The 17,813-nt window shown below is 37.4% G+C and overlaps 2 protein-coding genes across 2 annotated transcripts; one reads left to right on the top strand and one right to left on the bottom strand.

Annotated features, from left to right (window-relative positions):
* Positions 1–4,160: 4,160 nt before the first annotated feature.
* LOC131786330 (alpha-adducin) lies at positions 4,161–13,391 on the top strand. The gene is made up of 8 exons (XM_059103372.2): positions 4,161–4,711; positions 5,042–5,272; positions 7,371–7,421; positions 8,399–8,491; positions 8,876–8,974; positions 9,317–9,487; positions 10,370–10,690; positions 11,169–13,391. Exons 1-8 carry the CDS (start codon positions 4,274–4,276, stop codon positions 11,544–11,546), a joined length of 1,782 nt encoding a protein of 593 aa, XP_058959355.2. The 5' UTR covers positions 4,161–4,273; the 3' UTR covers positions 11,547–13,391.
* Positions 13,392–14,602: 1,211 nt separating this feature from the next.
* LOC131786333 (tetratricopeptide repeat protein 33) lies at positions 14,603–17,606 on the bottom strand. Its single transcript, XM_059103375.2, has 5 exons — positions 17,367–17,606; positions 16,826–16,907; positions 16,564–16,695; positions 15,439–15,489; positions 14,603–15,076 (listed from the first exon to the last, which is right to left on the bottom strand). Exons 1-5 carry the CDS (start codon positions 17,594–17,596, stop codon positions 14,888–14,890), a joined length of 684 nt encoding a protein of 227 aa, XP_058959358.2. The 5' UTR covers positions 17,597–17,606; the 3' UTR covers positions 14,603–14,887.
* Positions 17,607–17,813: the final 207 nt, after the last annotated feature.

Raw genomic sequence — 17,813 nt, 5'->3', positions numbered from 1 at the left:
ACGAGAATCGAACGAAACCTCCACCTCCCCCTGAAACCGATGGAATTAATCTTCGAGTGTTTAACTCGATAGCTCACGAGTGAGCGCAGCGAACGAGTAAGATGTCGAGTTGACACGAGAAGAGAAATTCCATACTGTATCTACAAGCAACCATGTATTATTTTGTTAGTCATGTAAACACAATAGCCCTTTTCTGGGAAGAAAAACTGACCGACAATCCTCGAATAACAATCGTAGAGCGCGTTGGCGCTGACTCTTAAGATGGAAAAATACTTTGAATCATGATTACAAAAACTTCCATATCTACACGCGCCCGTATATCATTCCCTATTTATTATTTTTTGCAACTTGTTAGTTCATTTTGTAAAGTTCTCTAAGTCTTTTACAGCTGAGGTAATAAAAATATAATTGGCATGCTATCGTATTTCATTTCGTGAGATGGTTGATTAAGATTTCAGGGGGAGGTGGAGGTTTCGTTCGATCCTCGTATTTCGTGTACTTGACAAATTGTCGTTTCGCCTTATTTTAGACATTTATGCCTTGTTTCAGATGGTTTTAGACAGTTTGCGAGTGGCTGTAGATGTTTTTGAGGTAGTTGTAGGTGGTTGTTGAAATTTTTGAGGTGGTTGTAGATGGTTGTAGATGGTTGTAGGTGGTTGTAGGTGGTTGTAAGTGGTTGTAGGCGGTTTTAGGTGGTTTTAGGTCGTTCCATGTTTTAGTACTTACAAAAAACTCAATCTGTGTAGATTTATCTGGTGTTATAATGGGCTGGAGTAAATGTAAAGTTTGGTCTTTCCTCCTAATCGTCTTTGAATGTTTAACGCAAAGGCCCTTGTTTCCCCGATTATGCATCCAGGAGTCTGCATGATATGGACAATGATCAAACTGTTCAAACATCTGTGTGCGTGTGGTTGAGATAGAAAAGTCTCAAAGTTAACAATGATAAAACCACGTTGCTTGCCTGTTGAGAAGCACGATAAAGATAAAGCCGGATTAAATCAAGATAGGAGAAGTAAGATCGTAACAATCTAATCTTGTGTAAAGATGCCGGCCCGTATTAATTTGTGCACGCGGTGAACAAAATTCGGGCTGTAGTATAATAAGCCTTCACATTACTTAAATTGAGTTAAATGTGGACAGGAAAGTCGAAGCGCCAGTCAAACCAACTGAAGAGATGAAAGTACGAGTCGCGTTAGTCGCTGCACATAACAATCATGTTTCGCAATTCTCCAAGTCTCCGGCGGATGTTCAGAGTTAAAAAATCTGGCGAGTGCTTCCAAAGTAGCGGAGTAGGCATCATACTACTATGTTACTCCCACGGGATCAGAATCCCTTAGAATTACTTCAATGTTTGTCTATGTTTAGTATTGTTCGTGCACGTGCTGACCAAGTGCACGGTTAGCCGGTGGCTCTCAGGGTAAAAACTGTTGGAAGCTGTTTGAGGATAGATGGTGCATGTGGGTTCATGACAGTCTTATGTGTATCAGGCTCTAGGAACCACCTGAAGGAATGGGTGCGGCCAAGGATCAGAAAAGTCCTGGGGCCAATCACAAATTATGCATCCGGCCAACATCATTGTAAAAACTTTAAATAAATCACCAGCCAGGAAAAAGAGGACTTTCGTCTTTGCTTTCGAAAGATAGCATTGGTAAAGGGTGACACAGAGTTGAGAAGGGTACGGAAGGAAAGAAGCTGGAACTCATAGGAGAGAAAAACGAAATATTACAAACATTCTTTAATCATCAATCTGTGGTGTTTTGCAAAAAGGTCAGCAGCAAGAGACGAGATTCAAAGGTTCGGATTAGATGCGATAAGCCGAAGAGCAGAGTACGGAAAGCAGGACATCCTCGCTACACTCCCTTCTCCCCCCCCTACACCCCCCCCCCCCAACCCTACTCTCTGATTTTATATTGTACACTCTATTCAGATAATCTCTAGGCCTGGATAATCTCCCACAGTAGGCCACCTTGAGAATGTCTATTTTCCGCGCTGACGACATTTTTTGCATGATGAAGTTCGTTCTGTTTGCTGGCACTGAGACATATCGTCGGCGTCATGCTGTGAGCTGAACTAGCAACTTTGCCAACAACAGTAAACGATGAAGCGATTATCAGCGGTTCTGGTAAATAGCGGTTTACTTCGAGGATTTCAGCGTTAAAGTAAGGTCAAACAAAGGGATGATTGGGAAGCAATTAGCTCTCAATTAGTTTCTTTTGGAGACCGGCTAAGGGGGTCAAAGGGATAGAATAGCTTAACTTTCTTATAAGACTAAATTGATACTTAAACTAAATTGACACTCTCAACCTCTTTTCTATTTCAATCCAACAATCGTGAAATAATTCTAAAGAAGATAATTATCGCGAGATAACTCGACTGTAACTTCTTGACTGCAACTTCTAGATGGTTCAACCTCAGCTTATAATTACGGAAAACTGTAAATACTTCTAATTGTTCCTCCTTTCTCTCGTGCAATGTTGAATACTCAAGTAAAACCGCCTTCCTTATTGTTAGCTTCTGTATATTTTTAAATCGGCCCAAGGGACTCGTCCCTAGATGAAAAAAATCTTGCGAGCGACATTGGATTACCCACAGTCACGGAATATTTATCTCCGCTTGATCGCCCTCTTTGTCTTGATTTTTTTCTTTTAACTTCCTTCAATTACAGACGATTCTGTAAGAGCTTCAATTAAAGGAGACAATGACTTTAAAAGAAATTTTTACTCAGAGTAAAAGAACGCTCTGTTTTCCTAGCTTTTCATTTACATCCTGTCGCTGACTCTAAAAACATTTTGGATCCATCTGTTATCAGCGTCTCAAGGATGATGACCGCATGTTTAGAAGATTGTTTGAAAAATGCTAGGAAAATGGCAAACAAACATTTCTTTATTTCTTTAAGGGCTACCTTTAAATACCTCTATACTGTCACAGAAAATACCGAAAGAAGCCTCATAAACAACCATTTCTGTTGATAACCAAGTGATTTCACACTGAATATCCTGTTCCCTAAACGTGACGGACGCGCTTCGCGCACATGGTAAAAGGTCATCAACTGCCTCTTGACCCATTTATTGTTCGCGATCTTTCGCGAAACTATAACGAATACTCCAGTTTCTTGAGGCGTATAATTCTGTAGCAATAGATAGCAAGCCTCCTTTCTATGCTGATAAATTCGAAAGTATTTCAGTTAATAAATAAACATTGACCGCAAATGGCAGTGTTTCGAGAAAAAAATGTTATTATGCTTTGTTTACTCTAAACGACAGGGGCCTAAGGCATCTGTTTTGTTCCGTAGCACTGGTATACGATCATGTTCCCCGATGAAAATTTAAACTCGGACTTTTTGAAAGGGTTGACATGAAAATCAATTTAGGGTGTGGAATTTGACAAACTCGGCTATTAGGCAACGTAAGAGCATATTGATTGCCACCCGATTTCAAAGTAGAAGGCGTGTCTGATAAGGTGACAAGTATCGCTTACCTTGATATTCTCAATCGCCGCACCACAACGCATTGTCAACGAAAAATTTCCTGGCTATTTAACTTCAATTGTGGTAAATAATGCATGCGCGCTAAAAAAAGAACAAGTGTCCAATCAGATCGATATCTACTGTGCTACCTTCTAAAAATGTACGATCAAAAAACATCCGACACGAAGGCAAAATTGCCTAAGACCACACTATTACTTCACTTTTTTTCGCGTGTGAAATGGACTTACACATTGAACGACGGCCGTGACATTGATGACTGAAAAAAAAGAAAAGCGGAAAGGATACTTAGGAACGATGTCATGAAATGGTGAAAAAAAATAAAAATATCAAATCTGTCACAGGATCGATTTTCAAACATTTGAACCTTGCTAGCAACGCATCTGGTTGCAATTCCACAGATACAGAGCAAGGCCATGTTCCAAAATAAAATGATTCTCTTCCGTCGAGTTCTTTTTTAATCTTCTTCAGATCGGTCCTTAGAAACTGCGAGGGTAATCTCGTTATGCTCTTAAAGCGCGATTTCTTCAGCAAACATCACCTGAATGAAAATTTTTTACAAGTCTTCGTGCGTGTTTTCCTTACGCGCGATCAATAATCACTACCACGTGATCTCCTCCTAACCAATGAGATAAAAGTTTACATTACATTTTTTCGAGCGTAACGCATGAGCATTGTCTATTCCTGAGTTTTCTGCGCGTGGTTTGGGCGTTTCACGAAGGTGTGATCGCCATTTAGAAAACATTTCTTTCTCGGTTTGGCCTCACAACCTAAGCCGAAGTGGCCAACATGTCGACAGGGAAGGCTAACAAACCGCTAATGGATGGTAAAGCGAGGAGATTTAGCGCCCCTTCGAGAGGGAGAGCAGTGCGAAGGCCTGAAGATGTCGTTCGCGACGTTCGTGGTCTCAAGCTTCGACAGCGTGTTTCTCTTGTTCTGAATGACAAGGTTCTTCGCGATGAACTGGAAGATCTTGTTCAAAACTACGTTCAGAATGGTCCCAAAAGTGGTGGAGAAGGCGTCCGCACCTATCAAGATTTTTTGATTCCCTCCAGCACGTACTATGGAGGAGGCATGTCTGCTGTAGTCACTCCAATAGCAGACATAAGAGGTTCCGATACTTTGAATTATTCCAAACAGGAGAGGTTATTACGTTGCAAACTGGCCGCTACATACCGCTTAGTCGATCTTTTTGGATGGAACAGTGGTTTGTATAGCTTCATAACGGTGAGTACTCGTAAAATTCATGTCTTCTAGTGAACTGTACGGCAGTATTTGTTTTGTGTTAGTTGACTCGCGCGCGAGTTTGTTTTCAATGGCCTTCATGGCCACGGACGCATACGTGACTACCTTGGTTTAAGTTGTTACTCCATATTCTTAGGCCCCCAGAATTTTAGAGCGGTGTACGAATTCGAAAACTCATTTGTTCTGGTGGTTGTATTGGCTGGTGAATGCAGTGGCGCACTTCTGGTAGATAGTTTGGCTGTATGGAGTAGTGAATCACTGATACAAATACTTGTTTGTTACAATTGTTGATGTGGATTTCTATTTTGACAGATTCGCCCCTCGGCGGACCAAGAGAGTTTCCTGATCCATCCATTTGGACTCATGTACAGTGAAGTGACTGCGTCCAGTCTGGTTAAAGTCAATCCGGATGGAAGTGTGGTTGATCAAGGCAGCACCAATCTCGGTGTGAATAAAGCTGGTATGTTGTTGCATTCTGCCCTCCATGGTGCCAGAAAAGATGCCAGGGCGATTATACATCTTCACCAAGCAGACGTTGTAGCCGTAAGTGTTCTTGCTTATACAGGAATAAAAACTAGTTTTATTTCTTGTAACTACTGTACATTTGGGTAAATTTGCACTGCTAGGTTCTGACGAACTGGCCTCAATTTTGATACGTCATTTCGGTATGCGCTGCATATTTTCTCCGTCGATACTGCACTTGGTCGTGAAATTAGTGTTGTCCATTTTGTCAGTTTACATTGCTGATAGATTTAACTTAACCGTAATGAAGTAAAAACGGTTGAACTGTCTTTTTCGCGTGACTTTTGTCATTTCAACTGCAGGGGTCTACCATTTCTGCAGGTTTGAGACAGTTGACAACCGTTCGAGGTTTCGAATCCTGCGCGCTCGTCGCCAAATGTCAAATTTTACCATTACTGTACTTCCCGTGCCAAAAAAATAAACTATAGTAATCGCTCACTGGAGTTTTCCCTTGCCCAGAAGATTAAAAATCTGTATTTAACTTTTTGATGAAGCCGACGTTGGGGAAAAAAATTAAAGATATTGGAAGCTAGTTGGGCGGAAGACTCCGTTGAGAAAATAGTACATTTTCCTGTCATCAGATTACTATCGAATTTTGGGTTGAATTTCGTCTAGTCGATATTGAAGCGAGAATTATTTTTCCCTGAAACAGTGATATCTATGTTCGGTGACACGAAAAAGGTGGAATCAAATGTAAAGTTAAGCTTACTAAAAATGAAATTTTAATGATAACAGAATGCAGTTGAATCGAGGCTTTGTTGAAGACTTACTGCGGTTGGATTATATTGATAAGGAAATGTAACACTGGCGTAGCTCGTCATCATTCCAGATTCTTTAAAATATATATTTAACGACAGTTGTAGTATTGACTAGAGCACAAGTGCCCGTTTAAAACTGAGTCGTTGGGTCAAGTTTCTCTGGTTCCAGCCTAGTTCCTCGTGTTTGCCGTTTAGCACCTGCTCGAGCCAGACCAGGGTTGTTCGATTTGAATAAATCTTCTATTCATGTTTTGGAAAAGACTATAAATTAAACATCTTCGTTGATCGTGCCGAGAGTAATTTTCGGATATCCAAGTTCTGTTAGGTTTTCTTAACTCGATTGCCTCTAGAAATCTCCTTTCATAATTTGTGTTAAATTGTTGTTGTGAAATACATTTGGCTTTACGTTGATAATCGTGACTATCCCACTTGACGGTCAGATCATGAATTTTCTAGAACTTTCTCAACACGTTCTATCCTTCTTTAATTTGACACTTGTCTTTGAGCATTTGTTCATATATATAAATGAGTCGAGAGCAATATTTTGCTGGACTGTTTTGCCTGATTTATTTGGTGTACATTGGATGCATTCCTCATAAACTATTAAGAAAATATTGAAATCACTATTTGATGGTTTTTCTAATGCACATCTACTTGGTTTTGGGTGTATTCTTGACTTATTAAAACCAGCTCTGGCATTAACTTTGGAGAAAGTTAACCAAAATGTCATCAGAAATTGCTTCACCCTGTTTATCCTATAATAATGAGTATTGTGCCATTATTTAAGCACAACCAGTAGATGTTCTCCTCTTGTTCAAAAAATTTACTCTTGGAGATTTTATGATCCTGTTTTATTCTTTCCGAAAAAAAAACTGTTGCTCCACTTTGTCATGCATGATAAGATGCTTTGCTCTTGTAATGCTGTGTTTTGATCCATTCTACTGTATTTGCTATATTTTCCAAGCCACTAGAGACTGAATATTTTGTTATTTCAATGAACTGTTCCAACTTTCATGTGATAGTAATCCATTGAGACTAGTGTAATATTTGTCAATTTTTAATCTGAGCATTTCTTCATAAAAGTGATGTAGACACTGTTTATTGTAAGAGATATCAAAAGTACAGCTTCACTTATAATGTAGCTAGGAGAGGAATACATGTGCATTTCAGGGTGTTGCATATGATGCACTTTAAATAAAGATGTGTTAATGGTTGCATGTCGATGAGTGGCTGTTGTTTTACATTAGCCCACAAATATGTCTATCCTACTTGCTTCTTGGTGGACATAAATCAGTGAAAAAGATCATTTTTTGATGCAGAAACTCTTTAAGTGTTCATTTGACATACTCTCTTCTTTCCAGGTATCAGCAATGAAGTGTGGACTTCTGCCCATTTCCATAGAAGCTCTAATAGTGAGTCCTTGCTTTTATTTTGCATTCCATTCTAGTTTCAGCTTTGCATCTTTGTATGTTGATAAGTATTTTAGAATATGCTGAGGGAACAGGTTGAGGCTGAATCAAAGTGATGTGGGTTTCACACAATTCTGCTTTGGTGTTGAAGGGGAGGTGCTACTGTTTCTTGAATTTCTGACAAAAAAGTGTCACATGTCTGGTGTTGTGGGGTATTATTCACCCAGACTAAGTTTTAGACCCCTCCAATGTAAATTGGTGATTGAATGGAGAATATGTCTGAAGGAAAACATTCTCTTTGGCAAAATTTGTAAGGTCCAGGTGGTATGTGCTATGAAAATTGACGCTAGTTCTTCACATTATTGCAGCAAAAACACTGTCTGAATCTATCATTATTTTCAGATAACTGTATGAATTAGGATACAATGTATATGCAACACTAACCATACCAACTCCCTTTCATCTTGGAAAGTTAGAACAATTGATTACATTTTCTTGTCTGAATCAACACCTGGCTGGATGACACTTATTAATACAGGGTTTGTTTTCTTAACCCTTAAACTCCCAAGATCTCGTTAGTGACTCTCCTTACAGTCTGCTATACAGTTCTTGTGATGTTAGTTTGGAGAATTTGGTATCGGATCAACTTATGATCCCCTAATTGATATTTCTTTATTCTCATCACTCTTCTGCTTGATATTGTATTTTTACTGTAAGGAGAAATTCTGTCTTGGTCACTCATTGGTCACTCATGGGAGTTAAAGGGTGCATACCATTTAACTTGCCCAGCATTTGGATTAATTCCATATCACATATTGATGCTTATAAAATACAAAGTGCCAGGGGCAATTTTCATGCACATAGCTTGTTTTTAAAAGAAAGCTACTTTGAATTCGTGTAGGGGGGAAAAAACTAAACAACTCCTTTTATCAACAGCAGTTTAGAGAGAATTTACACTTTTTTAATTGTTTCGTTTACAGTTGGGTGAAGTAGCTTACCATGATTTTAGAGGGATTTTTACAAATGAAGAAGAAAAGGAGTCAATAGCAAAGGACATTGGTGAAGAAAGCAAGGTATACTACCACAGAATTTAATGGCATGTGCTTGCAATGTACTAAATCTGACATCAAATTCAAGCAAAAAGGAATGTCACCATCTTTCATTATGAAAGGGGTCACAACAAGATGAGTGACCTCCTATTAACTCAAAATTTCACTTCTTCCCTGACTCCAGGTAAATTCCCTGACTTGTCCCTGACATTGAAGAAATTTATTTCTCCCTGACTTTTTCCTGAACTGTGGCAACAGTGATTTAGTTTGTAACTCTTGTTGGCAGTTTAACAACCACAATTTTCAAAGGAGGGATTCAGGATTCAGATTTTTTTTGTCTTACTCACAAACACACTACAGTGAAAACCACTAAAACTGACATAAATACAACCTGCTTTCTCTTGTAAGGTAATGGTACTCAGAAACCATGGTATTGTCATTTGTGGAGAGACCATTGAAGAAGCATTTTACCTGGCACATAATGCTGTGAAGGCTTGCATCAACCAGGTGAGATATTCCTTTTGACTCCTGTTTATTAAAGTAATTTACAATGTGAACAGCAGTCTTAAATTTACTTTGGTAATGGCTTATGGAGGTCTAGTTCAAATGAAATCTTGACTGACATAAAGTATTGGAATGTGGTCATTACATCCATTGTGCATTATCATTTACCTGTGCTAGTTCCAGGCTGCCTATGAAACAGAACATGTACATATTCCAGGAATACATGAACACTTATTGTCATTCACACAGTATGAATACAAGCATAATACATCAGTAGCTCTACCAGTCATAATTTATATTATTGACTATTTATTTACAATCATTGTGACATTTTTATATTTGCAGATAAAAGCTGTTGGTGTTGGAATTGATAACCTCATCAAATGTGAAGATTTTGCCCAAGAGCAAGTGGTTGAGACGGCCCAAGAAGGAGGAGGTGGTGTTAACTCTGGTGACATAAAGTGGAAGCGAGGAGAAATGGAGTTTGAAGCAATGATGCGTTTACTGGACTCAATGGTAATGTAGCAATTTATAGGATATATATCTCTTTGTAGTGTCAGGGAGTATTTTTACAAGTTGTGCCATATTCTGACAAGGCTGCAGGTCATGTCAAAATTAAAACCAAAAGTAAGAATTATACAAAACAAAATGTCTAACAAGTAATTTATCATCCAGCTGCTCTATTTCATGTACATTTGGTATAAGTAAAGAAGCTGTTTGTGATAGGTCTTGCATAAAAATTGCTGTGGATAGGTTTTATAGAGTTCTTAAAATAACCAGCTGTTGTCCAAAAATCCATACAATATTACAAGATATTTATACTTGATTCATGCATTTTCAGACTCTACTTAGTGCTATAACTGTTGGGTAATAAAGCTGTTTAATGCAATCAATGCTTGGGATGGGGCAGTGTACCTCGTATGAAATATGTTAAAAACAGCATACCCTTCAAATAGTATATTGCACAAAGGATTGCAAAATTAATTACCAGAAAATTTGGATGAAAATTTGTCCAAATATTTCCCAGAAAATCGTGTTCTCGAATAGAACATTCTAAAAAATTCCCAGAGCAGTTAAGGTTTGAGTTTGACAAGTGAGTGATGAAAATCAGGATTGGATGAAAGTATAGCAGTAAAATTCAAAGCATTAATCAAGTTGCCAAGATACTAAGTAGCAGATAACAGTTTCCTGAAGTTCTACAAAATTCAATTGATTGACTGTAGTATTGGTGCTGTAGTGCTAGGAAAAATCACATGTTTTGTATCCAATCCATATTGTAGTTTAGCTCAACAAATTTTGCAATTTAGCATCAAGAAATGTTTTGAAAAGATTTAATATTTATCCAATACCAACAAACAGATTGATTGTGTAAGGGGTGGTTTGTTTTTTCATCCATAGGGTTACAAGACAGGCTATGTGTATAGAAATCCTGAAGTGTTCCATGGTGAGAAACCTGCAGAAAGAGAGGTGACCACTCCATCTACTGTGTCATCCACACGAGCAAAGATGTACTATACACCCGAGATTGAACGAGGACAAATTAAAAGATCCCATTCTACAGGGCGTGCAAACACTTACAGAAACCGTGTCAAATGGCTGAACACCCCAGTGAAGTCTACAGAGTACAAGAAGGACAAGGAGAAAGTTGAGTTGGAGAGTGACGAGCCCGTGACAATTAAGGATCTTTTACCAGAAAGAGTTGACAAGGACTTGGAGCAGGTAGAGAAATAAGTGTTCCTGTAGCATTTCAAGTTGTCTAGTGAAAGCCTAACAATATGTATTTGAAATACTTAAAACTTTGATTGAACACTAAGATTGTCTGACATGCAAAAACTTTGAGAAATTTGTTGCATTTGATATTCCTGTCAATAACAGTTAAGAAACAAAAATCTTTAATGTTATTCTGTGGTGGTTAGAAGTTAGTTAAATCTTTTTGCAACATCATTTGGTTAGAAATTAAGTTAAACCCTTACACTCCCAGAGTGATTAACATGCTAGTTCTCCTTCATAGCATCCATATATTTATCCAGCAAACAGGTTATGAGAATACCCAAACTCATCAGCTAGGAGTTGTTTTCCAAATTCTTGTATCTAATTTATAAATATGTAACTTCTAGAGGGGAGTATAAATCATTTTATCTTGGGAGTTGAAGGGCTGTATGTTGTGCCATCATTTGAGTTCTCTCTCTTGCAACAGGCCCCTGAGAACAATGAAGTGACAGTAAAAACATCAAAAGTTGTGATCACAGAGTCAGTGCCTCACGAGAAGGGAATCAATGGTGATGAGACAAAGGAAATCAGACAAGAGTACACACACAAGACAGTCGTAATCACAACAGAAGTGAATGGTGAAGCAGGTGATGATAAGAGTTCTGAGGTTGGAGATGAGGATGGTCCAGATGGTGACTTGTTGGTTCCAGGTGCTGATTCACCAGAGCCCGAGAGCCCAGCAAAAAAGAAGGGAACAAAGGTGAAGAAGAAGAAGAGCTTTAAAGATGCTTTGGTGAAAAAGTTCAGCAAGAAGGGTGAACGGCCAGCAAAGTATGAAAAGGGTGATGCAGAGAAAGTGGAATAGTGTGCAGTGATTCAAGATTTACAACAGGCCAAGTTTTATTTGCAATTGACGTTATGTTGGAATTCCTTTAAAATAGGAAATTTCAAGAACAAATAAATCAGTTTGTTGTCAAATGTATAAAGTTAAACAAAATCTTCGAGTGGGGATTGTAACCCCTGAAGTGAGATCAGAAATTAAGAAGCCCAGCTTTATTGTTGATATAGGCCTACAAAGAGAGTAAGTCTAAATATCTTATGTGGAATGCAGGATGATGAAGAAATTAGTTTTATTTTCTTTTTAAGACAGTGATAAACATTTTTGAACATACAAACCATGGTATCCAATAGTTATAATAATTTTTACATTTAAACTGTGTGAACAAAGCTTCCCCTCAAATGTGTTTGGTCAGCTCAAATGAATTTTTTCTTTGTCCAATATTTTATTTGTGGGCATAGAATATTACCTTAGAGTTTTTGACATTGTTTAACTCAATTTTTTTTTTAGACATAGGTTTATTTTATTCATGTATGGTTTTAATTATTTGATTTTACACTAGTAGACCAAACTTTAGTTCCTTTTTTCTCAAGAATTCAAATCAAAATGTTCACGTTTGTCTTCATCAGATTGAATGTTAAAATGAAGTGATGTTGATAAAGGGAATTCACAGTGTTATGCTAAGTTTTCTAACCTAGTACTGTTAGAGATGTGGAAAAATTACTCTTTGCAAGATTAACTAAAACTGACATAATTTCATTATGGAACTAAAGGGGATCCCTGCATACAACATACAAGGTTGCAGAATTTTTGACTTTTTTGTTTTCTTAAGGATGAAACAGTCTGTTACTGACATGGATTTTAGGATTTTGGTGTGCTTAGCAAAACTTCCAGTTGCAAAATGTACATGTGATTTGTGACCATCAAACGTCGCAGGAAAATAGATTGGAAATTAAGAAAAATTGTTTAGTGATCCTAGGCTTACCACTCAGGTTCTTGTAAATTACTTTTTGATCAGCCTTATCTTTGGTTCATTTTTATAGTTTGATTTTGTTTGTTTTGTTTTGTTGGTAAGTGACCCAACAGTATTGATATGCTATTTAGGCTAGACATTTTTTTCCAAGAAACACTTTTCAGTGGTTCTCTTTTGTGAAATAATGATTATTGTGAACTTGCACCTTTCACCTTGAGTCTGGGTGAGAGTATTTCTGACATCTTTTGATTGTGATAAACTCTGGAGCCATATGGTACTCTAGAAGGATTATGCTTTGCTGGACCACTGTTGTCCACTACATAGAGTAGAAAATGGCATATTTTCAACCTTGAGTGGTAACTGAATTCTGATAGCTTAGCTTTGTTTCCTCCATCTCTCTCTCTTTGTAGTATTCAATACCATTACATCATAGGCTCTCTTTAGACACCAAAGTCTGCATTCTGTCTCCAGGTTTGGTTCCATCAAAAGCATTTGGGAGGCTGAGGCAATGTTGCTTCTTTTAGTGGTAAATATTTTGTCAACAGAATTATCAAATGCATTGTGTGTTCCGATGGCAAATCAGTCCTGGGTTAAAGTAAGAGACTTTATCTTCAATTTTTAAATTTAATGTTAAGTCACCCAATGTTGGCTCAGTAGCTACTCCTTAAGGAGTAATTTGAAATGTCTAATGAAATCTTGCATCAGGGAAGTAGTACAAGGGTCGTCTTACTGCATAGTTCTATTTACTAATTTATCATTTGCCCAAAGTCAGCACACTAGCTCTTAACTGCAAGTTTTAGGGTAGGATTTATCTTTAATGTTGTTATGGAGACTAGAAAAAAAGAATTTAAATGATGTAATGGTTTTACGTGATGAATAAAGAGCATTATAAAGGCCAAGTGGTGAAGTTGTAATTAATTTCAACTAAGACACCCTCAAGGTGATGAGGTTAAGTTTAAAGAGAACTTTACTTCTGAAACAAGATAGTTGTTATTTACACAATCACAAGAAATTGTGTCAATCATTGCCTTTTGAGATCCCAAAGTATCTAACCTTTCCCAAATTGTCTTTAAATCCGGTTGAAAATTGATCCCTGAAAGCACCATTTTGACTCTTGCTTAGCAACCTAGCTGTGAATCTGATTAATTTTTTGTGATGAGTACAGCTGCAACAGTTTGATCTCTGCACTGTTGAGATGCCTTACTGTTGTCTTAAACTGTTAGCACACTTGAAGACTTTCTAACAAGTTGATACTCTCAGCGATCCTCAAACTTTGCCAAAAGGGATTTGCGAAAGATAAACCCTAACATGGCATTGAAGGAAATAAATTGGTTTCTAGGGTATACTTCTCTTTTAAGTCTTTGCACTCTAACATGAATATTGATATTCTCCATTCTGTTGCCAAAACATTTCCTATGGTACTGACTAAGAGAAATAGTTTGACAATCGGGAGCTTAAATTGGTGATCATTCTCTTTATTCTCATGCCCTTTATATTTGATTCAATAGTGATACTACAAGGAGAAATTAGAAGCCAGTTGCTCTTTGGGGATAAAGGACTGAGCAAGTTCAGTCTTGGTTTAGTTTGGATTTTTCTGTAAGCTGTAATAGATAGCATGTTAAGGAAAACACTAATTTGTATTTACTTTTGACACTAATATTGCCCATGCCATTTATAAATTAAACTAGTTATTTCAAGACCTAGTCAGCTGACCGCCATAAACTATTTTTGTAAATCGCTTAGGGGTTACTTTACCTTACCTAGTGAAGAAAAGGCTACCCAGGATTTTTCTGAAAAAGGAAATGTTCAGTAATGCTATCCTGGCTTAGACAAACAAAATATCCAAAAAGTGTTACAGATTGGAAATCTCTCTAAGAATGAACAAGTTCAATTTCACTGATTTGAAGCAGAAAAATATGTGGGAGGAATATTTAAAGTAGAATCTTATCATTGTGAAGAACAAAGAGTTAACCAAGGCTTTCTTATGTTTTGGTGCTCACACTGTGACTGCATAAATGAATAGGAATTTTACACTGTTCTTTCAGTTAAAAATTATTTAAGTGCTTTCAAAAGTTATCCACTTTCAGGTCCTAAATGCTAAAGAAATATAGCAAGTAAACCTGATGTTTTTTATAACCATTCAGCTCCATGGCCTCAAACTATCACTGTACATTCCTTATCACAACTGATGACTATAAGTAACTTGACTCCCAAAGGTGATGTGCATTACATCCAAACAAGTTTTGAGTGACACTGAAAAGGCTACTGATCAGTTACAGGAACGACCATCCAGGACATTTTGCATTCTATGAGCTACTGATTGGCAGGTCAATAGATATTCACTGCCTGACCACAAATATTTTTTCTCCACATACATTCTTTCTATATTAATATTTCACTTTTCCTTGGTTATTAAATTCAGTGGTGTCTGTTCCATCTCTATTTCCTGTCCCAAGTCTGTGGCATATAGCTCGAAGAGTTCTTTGCTTTCTAGGACAGAAGGATTTGTACTATTCTTGATCTCATCTTGTTTCCTTTTCTGTTCTCTCAGTTTCCAGGCCCAGTGCAAATCCTCTGACCACATCTCCAAAAGAATTTATAATTAAGCAGGGTAACAAAATGCATTGATGCAAATAAGGAAATGTGCATCTATCTAATATTGTGAAAAATGCCCCATCAAACACTTTATACCTCTTACTAACCAAATTTGAGGTGCATACTTTAAGTTATTGTTGGCCATAAAACGGCACAGAAAAAGCAAGCTGAGAAACGAGGTTAGTAAGATAGTCATTGCATCTCTTGGTTCAAGCAGAGGGGGAGGATTTCAATTGCTCAAAATAAATTTTTGAATTTAGTTTGCTGTACAGTGAAATGCTTCCCATTAAATTGACCAATGATCATGCACATAATAACTGAGAGAGAAAATAAGATCAATTATTTCCTTACCTCTGATTCATCAGGTTGTAACAGAATAGCCTTTGAGAAGCTTTTCACCCCCTATGGAACAAAGCATTTCAAATATTTTGTTTTACTCACATGAAATATTGTCAGTTATAAATTTGTTTATAACATTGTTTTGAGCCAAAACATTTAGAAATGTTGAGCTTTCTATACAAATCTGGTCTTAAAAGTAAGAAAATTGAGATACATTGCCAAACTGCTTAACTTACCTAGCAGTTTTACTGAAAGTATAAGAAACTTCCTCTGAATACCATTGCAGACATCACATGTCAAAAGACATAGTGATTTAGATGTCATGTTGATAATGTTCTGGAAAATTAAAAGCTAGGAACATCTACCAGTATTTCCTCAAAAAAGATTTCTCAACAACCAAGTCAAAATTCTTGTATGCAATAACATTTCATAAAAAAATTGGTAAAGAGTTTTCTTAAGAATTTGTGGTCAAGTGTCTAGGGATCTGTCTTCAAACATGTAGGGTCAGATTAGCGTGATTATTGCTCTATGTTCTAATAAAAAAAGGGTTAGGCAGAGTTGATTCAGGATCACCAGAATAAATTCCCAGCATTCCAAATACCTAGCTTTGTCCCATAGAGACACTCCTCCCAGATTTTCTGTGATAAATTATGGAGAGCTTTGAATTGAGACACTGGCTACCACTTTACAAGCTATCTAAATGGTTTACTATTAATTTATTTATCAATTTCTTGATAATGTTTATATACAACAATCAATTGACATATTTAGCAGATTTAGCAAAAAGTAGAGGATATTACATGGCTGCACAGGGGTACAAATTTTATCTTTGAATGCTGAAAGTATCTCTCACAGCACAAGAAGATAAAATCCATATTCCCAAGCGGCCATGTAATGTTCTGTTTATTTTATTAACACTGATGAAATGTCAAAAGAACTGGCTGCACGCCTGAGCAGGAAGCTCTCTTGTAATTGACTTATCATGTTAGTAACCATAGCAACACCAATATCCTCACACATGAAAGATAAAATAGTATCTTCACTGCATGCGATGAAGACATGATTCTTCAGTGAAAGGAAAAATCCTGGTTTTTCATCAGTATCTATATAATAAAATGGGATACCCTTGGTACCTACCATCTCAACATCACCATACCCCATCTGCGCACGACCAAGAGTTTGATAGGCTACATACCAACAAGGGTTCAAAGAAACTGCTTTTTCTGCTGCTTGTATAGCAGGGAATAACTCATGTAGTTCTAGTAATACCTATATTACACATGAAAAAAAAAAGCTAATATAAATAACAACTCATATGACAGATAAGCCAAGGCTTAAAATCCTAGCCTAAGCCCTGGAATTTTTAAATTCTAGGGTGAGAGGAGAAAAGTACCATTACCTGTGATTTCATTTCATAAAGCTTTGCATTGTTTGGAGTCAACAATACCGCTTCGTTCCATTTTCCAAGTGCTTCCCAGTACCTGTCACAGCATCAATTGAAAATAAAGATGCATAAATATCAAAGTTAAGGACAAATAAGATTAAGTAAGAACCTTTAAACCCGTCATAGCCTAATATCAGTATCCATATTCTCCGTACTCATCTCTATACACGTCTTTCGGTACTGACTACGAGAATTCATTCAACAATCAAAGCTTCTTTGGTTGGCAATCATTGCCTTTATCCTCATGATCTGAATGAATAATTCAGTAGTATTACTATAGGAGAAATTGGATAATGGTCACTCTTTGGGTTTAAAGGGTTAGGAAGAAGCAAGCAAAAGCTCCAAGGCAATAAAACATTTACAGCAATTTAGAGGAGGCCCAAGTACGCAGAGAGGTGCTGAGCCTATGAAGTGATATACACGCTACTCCACGGGAAGAAACTATTCTATTTTAGATATAACTAATCAAAGTAATAACAATTTCTAAAAGTACCACCTCTGTTGCTCTGCGAGAGAAACTCCTTCTTCTTCTAGCCGCTTGCTTTTCGTGACGCTATCTTCGATGCTTTTCACACCTTTTTTCACTAAAAGGACTCGCCAGTCCAATTCAAATGGTTCCTCTACGCCATCAGCTGAATTTTCGTTGGTTTCATCGAATACAGCAGCCCTTTTCTCAACTAAATTTTGAGGCAGTTTTCTCTTCCAGCCAAATTTCGTCGCCATCATTATTTATGAGAAATCGGTATAACTGGTCAGCTGAGTCATCTTAGTATGTTTTCCATATGTTTTCCACTTTTCCACATACTTTTCCACACAGGTATGTCTTCTACCCAGATCTCCCACGGTAAAGCAGGCAACTCCTGTCAAATGCGTCTTCCTTTCAGAGGGGTCTCTGCTACCAGTGTCTCAGCGGATTTAGACCCCCGCTCATTTAGAACTCCGT

This window comes from Pocillopora verrucosa, chromosome 1, assembly GCF_036669915.1.
Source record: "Pocillopora verrucosa isolate sample1 chromosome 1, ASM3666991v2, whole genome shotgun sequence".
Taxonomy (NCBI): Eukaryota; Metazoa; Cnidaria; class Anthozoa; order Scleractinia; family Pocilloporidae; genus Pocillopora; species Pocillopora verrucosa.
This window is presented reverse-complemented; position numbering and strand designations above follow the sequence as displayed.